Source organism: Plodia interpunctella, chromosome 5 (assembly GCF_027563975.2).
Source record: "Plodia interpunctella isolate USDA-ARS_2022_Savannah chromosome 5, ilPloInte3.2, whole genome shotgun sequence".
Taxonomy (NCBI): Eukaryota; Metazoa; Arthropoda; class Insecta; order Lepidoptera; family Pyralidae; genus Plodia; species Plodia interpunctella.
The window spans coordinates 6,212,236-6,227,629 of record NC_071298.1 but is presented as its reverse complement, the minus strand read 5'-3'; the positions used below and the strand labels follow the sequence as shown (position 1 = coordinate 6,227,629).

Sequence of the window (15,394 nt, the reverse complement as noted above, 5' to 3'; positions counted from 1 at the left end):
GAATTGCACTCGTTGATGCACTCGTCGCATTTGCAGTTTGTGAGTCGCGAGAGAAGTGGGTCACGGTCGAGGAGATATTATAAAATGAAAGTGTAGTTGTGATATTCATAGAACTGGAATTTTTTAGATAGTTGAAGCGTAGTGTCAAAGTTCTGGTGGTTTATGGCTAGTAAAAGAGAAGTGGCGTGTAATGATGAGGATGACGTGTTGCGTGCGGACAATATTTGGAGAGTGAGCGACCGCGTCCGGCCATGAAGCTCAGTGTTTGTCGTAGCACAGCTACGAAGCGAAAGCAGATGTCACGTGTAGCTCTACGAAAGATGAATTTGTAGCATAATCCGTGTATAAAGGCAGGTTATAAGCACACTCAAGTTTTAATTTACTATATTATTATGTCAGTTTTTAGGAGCAGTAATTTTTTTTTTATTTTACCGCTAACTTTGTGATGTTTGATTTCTAATATGGATTTTCAATCCCTTCTTTGTCTCGCAAAATATCTCTTTTCAAAATATTCTTATGTTTTGGTTTCCTACTACTCGATTACCATAATTCTGTCTTTGTGTATACTTTTAGTACTTTTAGGTAGGTGTATTTATGTTTTAACTGTTGCTGTATTCAAAAAGGAGTGTTATGTTTATAGGGCTCATTAATGTTATACATATATGAGATTTTAATTTATCTTTATCTTTCCCACTGCAATGAACATCAGCTTAGTTTGACGACCTCGCTGGCGCAGTGGTAAAGTGCTTGCCTCTGAACCGAGAGGTCCCGGGTTCGATCCCCGGTCGGGTCATGATGGAAAATGATATTTTTCTGATTAGCTCGAGTCTTGAATGTTTATCTATATATGTATTTGTTATAAAATATAGCATCGTTGAGTTAGTATCACATAGCAAAAGTTTCGAACTTACTTTGGAGCTAGCTCAATAGGTGTGATTTGTCCTAATATATTTATTTATTTATTATTATTTATTTATTAGTTCTGGTAACTTGAATCTAAATTCACCTATTAACTATTTATTTGATGTTTATCATAAATATTTAAATATATTTGATCATACAATAGGTAAAACTTAATGTTAAGTATTGTTTACTAGTCTGTTAAGACAAGGTGGCGGATGGATTGCAAGATAGATAAATATAATAGATACGATATCTACGTACACGTAGGTGATACTTTCTGTATTTTTATATTTATTCGTCATCAGTAATCGTTTTATGTATATTTATTAATCAGTATATGTGTAAATATCAGTTTCATACCTATTCGAAGCGTTCTTAAGAAAATGGGTCTTTACATTACAGAAGGACAAACAATTTAGATCATTTCATGTGTGTCACTAGGTCATATACAACATATTCTCCCTTCCCCAGTACGAGACGACTAAAAGATAAAAACACTGGGACAGCTTATAGGCAAAATTCCCATGAGGATTGATGTCAAGCAGGGAGCCGGTCGTAAAATCACTGGCGAATCTTCAAAAAACCGCGATGACAAGAGAAAAAATAAGAGGCTTTGCATACATTTCTCTGCGAAAGCAAAACAGTCACGATTTTCATACAAACTTTCGGCTTTCATTATTTATTTGGGGGTTTATTTAAAAAAAATAAAAGTCGCCTATGTTGTTACTGAGGCCTTTAACTAAATCAGGCATTATATATTTCGAATAGTTGCGTGTGAGTAGGTACATACTGAGTCATGTGACGCCGGCGTAGGCGCTCTCATAAAATCTCTCTGTGGCCGGCGACGCAGAATCTGCCGCCCGCTCAATTGGACTCAATTGCTTTAATTGGCTTCAATTGAAATGACCTCGCACACCGGCTCCCGCTTCTAGTCTGACACTTTTACATCTATCTTTTTGGACCTGACATAAAAGATAAATTTCATTGGCCCTAATAAAATCGGTCGCTGTCTGTTTATTCTATACTTAAAGATATATGTACCTACTTGATACTCTGATTATGTAAGATAACTAAACTAAGTCATATGTCTCATTAGACACTAGCTGATGCCTGCGACTTCATTCGTATGGTCGAACAATTAGGGAGTCAAGATTATTAGAGAAATTTAATTGTACAGACAAAGCGTAGGGATACAGAAAGTGCACATCAGACTTTATATCCTATAGTTTAGCTCGACCATTCTGACTCTTCTTCAGGTGTTCCAGATCTTCGATTTTTATATCAACAGAAAATGCTTATTAGGCTAAACAACTTTTGTTAAGGCGTAATTTCTATATTTCCTACAGTTTAGCTGTACCATCATTGTTCTCCATTAAGTGTTCCAGTTTTCAATATCATTTATATATATATATATATATATATATATATATATATATATATATATATATATATATATATATATATATATATATATATATATATATATATATAACAAAAAAAGTTTCATTCAAATCCGTCCAGTAGTTCCGAAGATTAGCGTATACAAACAGACAGACACTACTGTTACTATGACTCTATCGCCTAATTTTGATTTTATGTAAATATATTTAATGTACAGGATTTTTTTCTACTGTTTTATTATATGTATTGATTACGATACAATTCATCAATACATATAATAAAATTGAAGAAAGGTCAAATTTGTACATTGGATATTTTTTTCAATTCTTCATGGAATATACTTAAGTTACTGATACGAGTATAGATGACGGAAATATAGTTATGGAAATTTTTGTCTATCAGTCTGTCTGTCTGAAGCGCATCACGCGAAATCTACGGAACCGATTTGCTTGAAATTTGGTATGTAGGTACCTTATATACCGGGTTAACTTCTTAGATACATTTCATCCCGGTAAATGGTCAGGTTCCCATAGGAAAATTGAAAAACTAATTATGAATCAAAAATGCCTCAGAATCCCGAGTTAACATCTTATAGACATTTCATCCCGGAAAATGAGGAGGGTCCTGTAGGAAAATTAGATACATTTCATTCCGGTAAATGGTCAGGTTCCCGTAGGATAATTGAAAAACTAATTATGAATCAAAAATTCCTCGGAATCCCGGGTCAACATCTTATATATATTTCATCCCGGAAAATGAGGCGGGTCCTGTAGGAAAACTAAAATAACAATCCACGGAGCCGATTTACTTTAAAATTTTGTAGAAAGATGTAAATAGAAAATAAACAAATTGTTTTTATCGATTAAAGTCTGATATAGACATAATGGGCGCAGTATGTATCAATATATCAGTATACTGATATATTGATACATACTGAGTGAGTGACTGATTGGCAGACAACATAAACCCGAAACTGCTGGGCGGGAAGCTGAAATTTGGCATGTAGGTGAGCACTAAGAGAGGATTTTTGGAAATTCTACTGCGAAGGGGGTGGAAGGGGTGAAATCTGTAAATATGAAAGTTCTACACCGTTGATGTTAGTGACTTGAAAATTTGGATTTTGGTTGTTTACAACAAAGTAATGAATACGTCTTTCAATTAATTATCCCTCAACCCCTTCATAAGGGGGGTGAAAGATTGTATGGGACTTAATACAATTTTCAAGATAAAAAGCTGAAAATTGGCACACTTACTTTTTGTAGTAAATAACAGTAATAGTAAATACAAAAAATGTTTAATTTACGTTTGTGGTTAATAAAAAACCGGGACGTAAAACGTCATGGAAAATGGGACGGCACGCGCTGCAGAAAGCGGGAGTGGGAGTAGGAGCGGCAAATGGGAAGGAGACACATAGTGGGGAACAGGACGGGATACATTGTAAAAAAAACATGATGGCACAATATGTAGGAAACGGTACGGGATATCTACGGGATTGGACAAGTTTACGGGACGAGACACGCAGCGGGAAACAAAATTTAAGTAAAGATGAGAAAAAATGCGAATTTAAATAAAACCTTTACCAGTCCTACAGAGTACGCGATAAAAAAATTACTAAGATTTTGCTATGAAATTCACGGGGGCGAAGCCGCGGGCAAAATCTAGTGTATAATGTCAGTTAATTCAGTTTAGCATAACACAGAAAATGGGTAATTCATTATTCTATTTTAATAAGATTACAAGTAAACTTTTTCTATAATAGTTTATTATCTATAAGTAAGTTAATTAGAATTAATAAAAAGAGTACATAAATTATACAATAGTCTAGGTAATTCGTATAAGTAGTATAAATATTCGTAGTACCTTTGAATTAAAATGGTGATAAAATTAAAACGTTCTTCTATGTAAAGGAATTTCCACAATGACGGAATCCTACTAAAAGACTTGGCACATTTTGGCACGTGTGCTATCCGGTGCACAATTGGACTTAATTAGGAAACTGTGCGGGTCACGCGGGCGTCATCTTCAACATGTGTGCGCTCACTTTTAACATCAGACTGAAATATATTAATCTAAAATTATACCGTAGTCTAATATTTTATGACTTTTAACTAATAAGTACTTTTTAAATTAGCAATCTATTTACACTGCTAAAATCCATTTCCTAATTATTTTGTCATGTCGTGACTATCTCCTGTCTTTGACCTTCTAATCCTATATTTTGTGTAAAATATCAACTCTCACCATTGATTTAAGTACAAATTTGTTAAAAAATACTGCTGGAATATAATTTCAACGCGATAGCGTTTGCGTCTTCTTTTTCGTTTTTTTATTTTTGGAACCTCCCCAGAAACGCTTGAAATCTCTACTGGTACTCGGGATTTGTTCTTCTTGATTGGTTTCGTCACACTTAGTGGCAGATTCTTCGTCTATAACTTCGTCAATTCTTGGAATATTTACAACTTCCTCACTAAACCTTAAACGCTTGGATGGCGTTGTTTTGGGCTTCTCAGATTCGACTTCGTACTTTGTAACTCTTGTTAGGCCTTCACTGAGTCTTCGATCCTGCATCCACCTAGGATCATAGAATTGACTTTTTATCTCTCTTTCATCAGGATATTCGTAATGTTCATTATTGACTGACAAATCTGAAAATGTTACATCTTGTTTCACAAAGTCATAATTAGTACGAGTTGACAAAGAGTCATCCCTGTTCTTATTCAATACTTTCAAAAGACTTAGTTCATCTCTCAGTCTTTGTTGCTCGTCACTAGAAATAGGTGAGGTCCAATTTCTTGGCTGCTGTAGATCTGGCGACATAGAAAAACCTTCGCCCGCTTCTTTTGTAGTTCTTCTTATTGCTCGCAAATAACTCATTTCCAAACTTTCTCCCGTTTGCACAGAAGTATTTTTATAGTCTAGATTAATCATTCTACGAATCTCTAACTCTGGGAAAGTGAACATTGTATTTGATATTGACCCGGGTATTTCATCTGAATCTTGCGAAACTATTGTCATATTTTTATCTTTTTTCTTGCAGCAACACGGAAATAATTTATATAGCCAAGAATGCCCTTTAGGCTCTTTACCCGAACCCATCGTAAATATCGCGTCAGTTTCAAATGCGTCCAAAGACTTGCTGCCGGGTATCGAATCATCATGAGGGGATCGCATGACAGAATCTAAGTATAATCTGAAATAAGTACAACGTTTAATGTATATAGCAACAGAGCAATTCTGATCTGAATTCAATATTGTATTTATATAAAATACTTTGTAGAAATTACTAATAAAATAGTGCACATTATTCTTAGCAAAATAATCAAGACGCGGGCGAAACTGCGATAAAAACGAAATTATAAATATTAATAAATAATACGTGCTATTAAACAAAAATACTGACACATTTTCATCTCCCTCTGTGTAAATGAAGAAAGCCTCAGAGACTTTAGGCACGCAGCGGCCCAGCCAGTAGTGCACCATGTAGATGAGGGTGAGCAGAACCGCTATAAAAGTGATCGCCGCCAAGCATACGTTGTGCCTCAGACCCAAGTATGCGCCGCACATCAGACGGTCTTCGTCGTAAATATCTGAATACATATATTAATCCATATATTATGCAACTGTGTGTAAACTTTGTATGCGAACATAACTCAGATAGTCAGGTGTATTAAACTGCAAGTTTAACTAGATTAATGTTACTATTCGAAATCAATGGTTGAAACTAAGTCGGCAGAAACTTTATGCGTTTAAGCGACTCAGTAGGCTTACCTGGAGTCCCACAATTGGCGACACCATCACAGGCACTCATAGCGTCGATGCACACCCTGTTGCCAGCCACCTGGCACTCGAGATGTGACTGCCCACATCGTGACTTGCTAGTGAAGAGCAGCTTAGCCGGCGTCATCACTAGTTGCATACTACGTAACTATGAAGTAAGCTTATTTTTAGTATGACAACGAGACAATAATATAGAAGCAAATAAAGCCGCATAGATTTTATGTTATACAACAAGGAACCTTTTTCAATTTACGAATTTAATTTATGAATCCTGATAATGAAAATAGAAAGGCCGGTACTGATTCAACATCTATTTCCTTGATTATATTTTAATGAATCTCTCATTAGGAAATAATCGACAACGGCTATATCAGAAGGCCACGTAAAAGTGTGACTGTGGTAAAAAAAACAGCAAAAGAAATCAGACATGGTAAACAATAAATACAAACTGTAAAATTGCCAATAGCAACAACTAATCTGGAAGACTTGAACAGCTGCACGAAGCGAGGTTTTGGCTGCTCGTAGCTGCACAAGTTGAACATAGGCTGACCTACGTACTGGCTCAGGTATCGCAGAGCTGCTCGATCATGGATCTGGGAAATTATCTTTTTATTATTTTACTAATGTAACTATTAGCATATAAAATAGATTAAATATAGGAATTTCTTTTTTGAAATTCATATCGAATGCGAATCTTAAATATTTTTCTTTTGGAATCAACTTGTATCAGACGTCCAGTACGCAAAAATATAAAATTACATCGTCATCAATGAGCTCCACAAGCTGGGCAAAATGTTGAATATCGGAGATGTGGATCGAGGCAGATGTAGTGGTTGCCACCTCTTCTATTGTCGTCAACCGGTGCGGCTTTGCTTCCTCAATCATGATCCCTTGAATGAAACGCTTGTCACGTGTTTTTGTAACTCTGTCAAGTACAAAAAATATTTTTATGACTGGATGACGCTTTTCTAAGATGGACTATCGACTATAATATTTCGTAATCGTTCATGGCGGAAGTTATGCTTTATAATATTATCAATTATCTTTTAACTTATTGATAGCTAAACAAATATTTAGTAATATAGTGGACTCAATACCAAAATGTATCTTACTGCGAAGCATTGGTACTGTTAAAAAGCGTCTCAGTTGTAATAAGATTTTCTATATTAGAGTCATTCCCCGAGTCTGTCGATTTTTCCAATTCTTCCAATATATTCTGAGGCATCGTCTCTTCCAGGCGGCCCGCCATCGCCGGTGCCACCCTCAGCAAGTTTTCCCATGATTCATGGTCAAGTAAAGAACCTATGGCAGTAGCTCTGTAAATCGAAAAAGTGTACTATATTAACAGGATAAGTTATTCTTTATCTCTATATCGACGCTTGAAAGGCAATAATTCCCAAGCGACATGTTGGGTGATATTGAGTTGTATAGATCATTAAAATCAGAAAAAAAAAAATCTTTTAATTTATTATTGTTACAGTTTTAGCATTTTAAAAAATTATAATGTCGCTTGTTCGAAAGAGTCATACACTTGTCTCATTTAATTTGATGTATGAATAAAACTGCTTGTATTTTTTTTGTGTGTGTTTTATTCAGATTATTTTACCTAGAAGTCAAACATGCGTTACTTTTAAATACGCCATTTTAACATAATATTAAAATAGAATGGATGGTAATTTTTGTTTGTTTTATAATAACATTTTGTTGTATGTAAGTAATTTTTACCAGTTTCAAATTTTGATGGAATTTTTACTAACCGACGCTATTTCACAAAATATTACATCTATTTATAATCTTTAAATACCAGTTTATTAAGCCTTTTGATTGCATTCTAAATTCGTTAAAATCAAACTGTTATGACTATGAGTTTAAAAATTACTAATTTTTTTCTAAAAAATGTAACTTTATAATGCTCTGGTGTAAAGTTGCAAATATGTCGTTTGGTAATTACTGCCTTTCAAGCGTCGATATACATTAGCAGATACGTTACCTTAATTTAGGTGTCACAATTGGTTCTACAATTGATAGTTTCTCCGTAGCTATCGTATTCAAATTCGATATTTTGTCTTCTGCAAGTAAAGCTTTTTTGATTGCATAATTATCCAAATACGATAATTTATGTCATTGTTACACAGAAAGAAAATTAGAAGAAAGAGAGGTATTCGATTAGGTTAATAATATTTATATATTAATAGCATTAAAAGCTGATAGGCAAGAATAGCCTAAAGATGGTTGGCGACAGATTGTAAAATCACAGCCAAATCTTCAAAATGTTATGATATTTTTTTACGTGAACTCTGGGCTTTGGGGCGTTACAACTCCGGGAACTCGCAAAATTGAGAGAGAGAGAGAGAGAGAGGTTTTTATAGAATTAACATGGGCAATTTTTATATTAAAATAATCAAATAATAAATGTATGTTTGAGTGAACAATTCGTAGTTTATCTTTGTCATTTCTTATGAGTTTACATATAATATCCATCGTTTTACATATTTTTACTTTATATGCCTAGGTTATTTATTTACCGGTGACATTCAAATCAGATATTTTTTCACTGTTCTTAGTAGTTGTGAAATTATTTGACATCATTTCGTAAGATTCAGTACTTTTGGTCATTTCTATTGTAGTACTTGTAACAGTGTGCATAATTTCTTGTAACTCTTCTAAACTCTTAGCCGTATTTGTAGATTTTGTCACAGGTAATATAGTTGTACTATTGATAGTTTTTTCTGGACTATTATAGTGGTCATTGATATTTGGGCTATCTCTAAAACATAGTTGAAATGTTAATATAGCAAACCCATTTATGAACACAATAAGTTTGCCTGTTTTACATAGGTAGGTACATACCTATTTATTAAAATTGGTTTTCTTGTTAACGAGAATGATTTGTTTGTGGCTAGTTGAGGGCTGAGATATGCTGGAATTGTGTAAAAATACAATATTAATCCTACCTTTAGGAGTTATAATCATACCTGATATCAGAACGTCTGTCGACACTAACTACAAGATATTTATACACTGTGAAAGAGTTTTTTTTTATTAATTCATTTTGCTACTTGGGTGATGATGTCAAGTACATAACCATACAATATTACGTGTTATCACTTACCACTTTGATTGTATTCTAAATCACTTAGTTTTTTAATTAGTTCTGAAACCTCTTGTCTCAGTTCATCTTCACTTATTGTAGTGAGTTGACCACTTTTGTTATATGCAGATATCAATTCCTCAATGTATTTCCAAGGTTCGATATCTTCATTTAATATTGTATCAGTGGGCTCTGACTTTGGCTTAGAGGTAGTAACTGTGAAAAATACGAGGTTTTCTGAACGAAGGTTATGTTTTGAATACCTATGGTAAATTTCAGCTCAAACCAAGGTACTTACTTGGAACGTATTTTGAGTGTTTTATTGGTTCCATCCTGAAAACAAATAGGTATTTTCATTGTGTTCCATAATAATACATTGTCATGGAAAAAAAGCTAAAAATATAAAAATAATGTAAGACAAGCAGAAGTAGGTGTTTACTTGAAAGATTTTATTACAAACATCGGGACAAATGAATCTTAACAGGTTAAAACTACGTACTTTTTGGAATTTACAGAATCACCGTGAATTGCTGAGAACAGAGTTGAATGTTTGTGTGATATTGGCCTTCTCATTATGTTAGGTTTGAATGTCAGCCTTCTGTTTACACTTGCATTGTACTTTTGATGTTTAAGTCTAAAATGAAATATAAATGTGTACTATGCTGCCTTGTTTAAGCAATAAGTATATACCTATTCGATAACGCAGTCAACAGTCGTACGTTATATTAAGTGCCTATTATATTTAGATAGTAATAAAGAAAAGAAGAGGAATTCCTAGGGTAGAACCTCCATTCCTAGGGGAACGGATAGATAGCTTTAGTAGGTATATAAAAACATGGCCTATTTCACCTCTTGCTGATAAAGTAAGTACCTGATAGTTTATAAGTAACATATCTAACAGATAGCGTTTGTGTTGAATAGGTCTAACTTGCCAATCACATCAGATAGATTAAAATTTATCTAACAGGTTAGTTTATCTATAAAATTATAATATGATATTTCGGATCTTTTATCTGAAAGTGGTGAAACAGATCCTTACTCATTTATTTTTACTAGGCGTACTCGGCTACGCACGGGTGCAATATTCTATTCATGTTATATTCATATTAAACTTATATGCATTATGCAAACATTATATGCATGTTATATTCATATTAAACTTTCCTCTTGTATCACCCGGTCTATAAAATATAAAAACTAACATCAAAATCCGATGCGTAGATCTAAGCATACTTCAGGATCAGACATACTGCAAAAAGCGACTTTGTTTTTTTATACGAGTACTATGTAATTTTGAATAAAATGATCAGACTTTGCCATAGCAGAGACGAGTGGAAAAGTAAAAGCCTTAAGTACAGCAGACGGGTACATCATCCGTACAGACTAAAAAAAATGAAGCAAAGTTTACAGTTTGTTTGTACATCCTGCTCCTAATTTTTCTGAGATTAGACTAACTACAATAAACTTTGAGCAACCGTCTCACGTATAAGTATAAAATTAGTTAAATCATAACTTTTGGTCGTGATACTTGCCTGTGATCGGGGGTGAAAGTGTTCCAGTTTAGGCCTAATGAATATCCAGACATCAAATCTTCATAGCCCCACCGCTGCCCACCAGGTTCCAGGTCTACAGAAAACTGGACCAATGGCATTATAGTAGTCCTATATGGCTCCCTTAGTCTATTAGTATATCAGAATAAAATTGAAATACTTGAGAACATAATATTATTCTAAACAAACCTAGCATTAATTTGAAATTGATGAAATGTTAGGTACATATAAATGTTCAAATCACAGCTCACACTCCAACATCACTATTTTGTATTTACTTAGTTTTATATTATTTTTGGAATAGGGCGGCAGACACACGCATGCACGCGTGTTACCCGTCGGTAAGTGATCACCGGTTAGGTAAGTAAAATCCGTTGATTAGACAGATTCTTTGATTCGATAATATAGGTATTAGCTATACTGGAAAAGTATAGCTATAAATTAGTATAACTAGAATAGATGGGAGTCAAAGTATAAGTTTTTTTAAATGTCATTTTTGCCACAAGCTTTTGATGTCGTCAGAGAGATCTTGTTGCAATCTACGCGTGACCAAATATCCCATTCCTGCAGTACATAAACCGAAAGTCAATCCCAGATGTACCATTAGGTAATATTTATCATAATAATGCATTGTCATAGAGCAATTTGGAAATTTCAACTGTGTGGGACAAGCGCAAGTAGGTATGTGAAATTCAACTTGCAAGATTTGATTACAGACAGACAATCATTGAAACAAGTGAAACTAAATAAAAGCTTGTAATATATAAAGAATACCTAGGAAGCACGTCGTATATTACATCAAAATTTTCATCTTCAAATGCGCTTTCTTTATCTTCTATTCCAGGCCTAAACCTTCCAGAAACGTTTGCCAACGGGACCATAATTGTTACATAACTTGAATCGTCTACAATATTATTTTCCTTATCGTTATGTTCAACATCGACATGTTCTGGATACGTTATTCTCATACTACTGCTTGTTTCTATATTACTGTTGAAATCGGAGAGCGATTAACTAACTAATAAAAAACACTAGTAATTTAAATTACAGTTACATGGACATATTTAAATATCACCAAAGTCAGAGCATGAAGTTCTGTGATCAGAGCATTGATTATATTTATGTCCATTATAAGGTATAAAAATATACACAAGTTTAAACTAGAACTTGATTTTTGAATTTCAAATTTGAGTGCGTTTGATCTCAGTCTAGCCTGATGGAAAGCAAAGATGAAGTTTAGAGCGTCACACGCAGGCGAAATAGTAGTAGCTATCATTGCATTAGTAATAAATGTACATTCACGCTAGTATCATTTTATATAACTAAATTACTCACATAGGCTCCCTGGTCGGCTCAGTAGGCTTTATTGTGTAAGAATCTGCTCGAGTTGAGTGCTCCGACATGTTGCTGTCAGGATGGATGAAGCTCTGGGGCATGGGCCCCCAATAGCCCCCGAATGTCTCCCCCAGCTCGTAGACCAGCAGCTGGTCCCCATTTTCCTCACAGGCGGCTATGAGATCGTCGGCGGATATCAATTGTACAACCAGAATTATATTGCTTCCAGATTCAGCTCTGGAATTAAAATACCGAATGATATCGTACAGTTCCTACGAAGTGTTTTTTAAACTTTAGTTTTAGGCCACAGTGTGAAAAAATAGTTTATTTTTTCACACTGTGGCCGGTCGCCCTTGACTGCCTAAAGGTTGCCGACCTTTGCTATATATTACTAACAAAAATGAACAAAAGTCTGAATAAAATATTATTATATTATTATTATTTGTATTTTTATATTTCACTCAAAATTAATTATGAAGAGTTTTATTGGATACGCGAGCTTGTGGCTAAACGTAACCAATTGAAAAGAAAAAAGAAATTAAGAGTCTGAAGAAAGAAATTTGCGAACTATACGACATGTGTTTAGTATAACTGCTTTTTGCAGTAGGGTGAAAGTTAATGGATGTATATCTAATATCTTGAGACTTGTGTGTAAGGATGTGGGTATGACACCAGTGGACGAAATTATTATAGGGTTGGTTTTAACGATTTCTGCACGCCATTGTGTTTTAATTTCTATTGCTAAATCAGTATATTTGGTCAACTTATCTGTATATGTGGAAATAAGGCGTGGGTGTTAGGAACGGCTATATCAATCAGATAAACTGTTTTGTTTCGTTTGTCGTGTAATGTTATGTCTGGTCTATTATGGTGAATAGTTTTATCTGTTATTATAGTTCTATCCCAATACAATTTATAGTTAGGGGAATCCAAAACAATTTGAGGTGAATATTTGTAATACGCAGTTTTATCCTTTATTAAATCATATTTACTTGCGAGATACTGGTATTATGCACCAGGCCGCAACCTGGTCGTGTCGGTATTTATAATCCGTTTGTGTTATTGATCTACATGCTCCTGTTATGTGTTGAATAGTTTCCGGACTACTATGGCAATGTCGGCAGTTATCATTTTGGGTGTCTTTAATTATGTGCTTCCTATAGTTTTTAGTATCTATGATTTGGTCTTGTATAGCCAACATAAAACCCTCCGTCTCTGGGAACAACTCTCCTCGCTTGAGCCAGGCGTTTGTCGCAGCCTTGTCAACATTAGGGTTCATCAAATCGAGGCGATATCGGCCATGCAGAGATTTTCGGGTCCAAGTATCTATTTTCTGTTGTGTTGTGGTGATTATTTCCTTCATTTGTGGAGACGAGTCTTTCAAATTAAGGGGTGTCAGTCTGTTGTCAGCTTGTATAATTGACGTTATTAAAGGTGATGTTTGTGTATTGTGATAAAAGAACGACCGTAGAGCTGTTATTTGTTTATTATGAAGGTTTTGTATGTCAATAATCCCTCTTCCACCTTCATATTTGGGTAGTGTTAATCTTTGGATACAAGATCTTGGGTGATGTTTCCGGTATTTAGTTAAAAGGGTGTTAATATTTCGTTGTAGGTTCTTCAAATCACTTTGAGACCAATTCATGATACCAAAGGAGTACGTTAGTATGGGGATAGCAAATGTGTTTATAGCTTTTATTGTATTACGGGCAAATGGGTATTGAAAATTTTATGGAGTCTAGACTGAAAATCACTCGTTAACTTAAATTTGGTTTCTTTTTGGTGAATTTGTTGAGCCAAGATATTTGTATCCTACGGTTTGGTCAACTGGGTCTATTTGTTCTTTATTTTGTTGTATGTAAGTATTGTGTTCTATTTTTCCTTTGTATACTAATTGAATTTTGCATTTATCAATTCCTAATTCCATTCGGATATCTGATGAGAATGTTTCTGTTATGTGTGCTAAAGTATGTACGAGTATATCGTCTAATGAACTGGCAAATAGCTTAATGTCGTCCATGTACATTAAATGAGACAAAGTATGATTGACGTTACTGGACTTTATCTCAAAACCTTTATTACTATCCTTAAGGAGGTTGGAGAGTGGGTTTAAGGCCAGGCAGAACTAAAGTGGACTTAGTGCGTCACCTTGAAATATTATAATTAATCTTATATAAAAGAAAAAAAAAAGAAATCATTTATTCGGCAAACACTTAGGAGGTACAGGATGGCTTATAACCAGCGTTCGAACTTATCTGGCTGATATTTTCTGAATAAATAATGATAAGGGTCCGTTAATTTGGATTAGAATGAATGACAAGGATTCCAGAATCATATATAAATATAACTATATGATTCTGGAATCCTTGTCATTCTGTACTTCATATTGTATGTATTTTATGTAGCAGGCAGAAACATTATTTTATGTAGCAGGTACCTTACGCTTATGTAGCAACTATATGGCAAATCCGCCTTCGAAAAGTAAAGTACTTGAGCGTATGCATCCACCACATGCCTTCCCAGGAACACTGACGGCATCACTCGCCGCATACAATGCTCAGATATTTCCTTTTCGTAGACGAATTTGTTCCGTGGTCTTCCTCCTTCCACATATACACAATTTACCAGCAGAAATAACACTAAGTTCCCGAAAAAGTGTGACATTTTACACATTGTTCGGGATATAAAAGAAGTCATGGCCATACTGATAAATAGGTAGAACGTGACCATCACTGCGAGTAGATAGGTACTATTACATAATCTTAGAACCACGATATATAAGTACCTAAGTACATTCATGGGTAAGGCGCATAATTTGTTTTAAATAAGCAAAAACCTTAAAGGATATTATAGCTGTTACCTAACTAGGTACATCATCTCATTCGACTACATTTTGTGTAGGTATTCTGTGAATGGATAGGTATTCTGTGAAGAAATTATAAAAAATAATTATTAATCTCCATGTCGAACCTACAAGTATACCTATTAATGTACCTAATATTCGTTCTTATCCTTGTTGGTTTGTATTGGAGGTTGGTTGCCTTATACATATATACAGAGTGTAACAAAATAAATATATAACCACATATGTACATTATACTATCTAAATAGGTTTCGAGTAATAATAAAGACTTCTAAAAAGAATTCTCGTAAGGAGGTAGGTACCGTACCGATATACCTGACCGTATGACCCGTATATCTGACCACTTCGTGTATACCTACAATTCTATACATAGGTATTTTGCTGCCTGTAGAGAAATCCCTAAGACGCTTATGAAGCTGAACATCATTTTCATTTTCACTAAACAAAGAGGCGAAGTCATTACCACTGTACCAA

The 15,394-nt window shown here is 34.4% G+C and overlaps 1 protein-coding gene across 2 annotated transcripts; it reads right to left on the bottom strand.

The window, feature by feature from the left end:
• Positions 1-4,055: 4,055 nt before the first annotated feature.
• LOC128670298 (uncharacterized) lies at positions 4,056-14,873 on the bottom strand. Of its 2 annotated transcripts, XM_053745861.1 has the most exons (17): positions 14,495-14,873; positions 12,058-12,294; positions 11,497-11,712; positions 10,705-10,851; positions 9,672-9,806; positions 9,471-9,505; positions 9,194-9,388; positions 8,932-9,001; positions 8,607-8,848; positions 8,072-8,150; positions 7,194-7,397; positions 6,841-7,006; positions 6,531-6,674; positions 6,073-6,229; positions 5,705-5,891; positions 4,546-5,494; positions 4,056-4,358 (listed from the first exon to the last, which is right to left on the bottom strand). In XM_053745861.1, the coding sequence occupies exons 1-16, from the start codon at positions 14,854-14,856 to the stop codon at positions 4,594-4,596; spliced, it is 3,477 nt and encodes a 1,158-aa protein (XP_053601836.1). In that variant the 5' UTR covers positions 14,857-14,873; the 3' UTR covers positions 4,056-4,358; positions 4,546-4,593. The 2 variants fall into 2 exon arrangements, with proteins under 2 accessions (XP_053601836.1, XP_053601835.1); XM_053745860.2 differs by having other exon boundaries at positions 4,056-5,494; positions 14,495-14,872.
• Between the last annotated feature and the right edge of the window lie 521 nt (positions 14,874-15,394).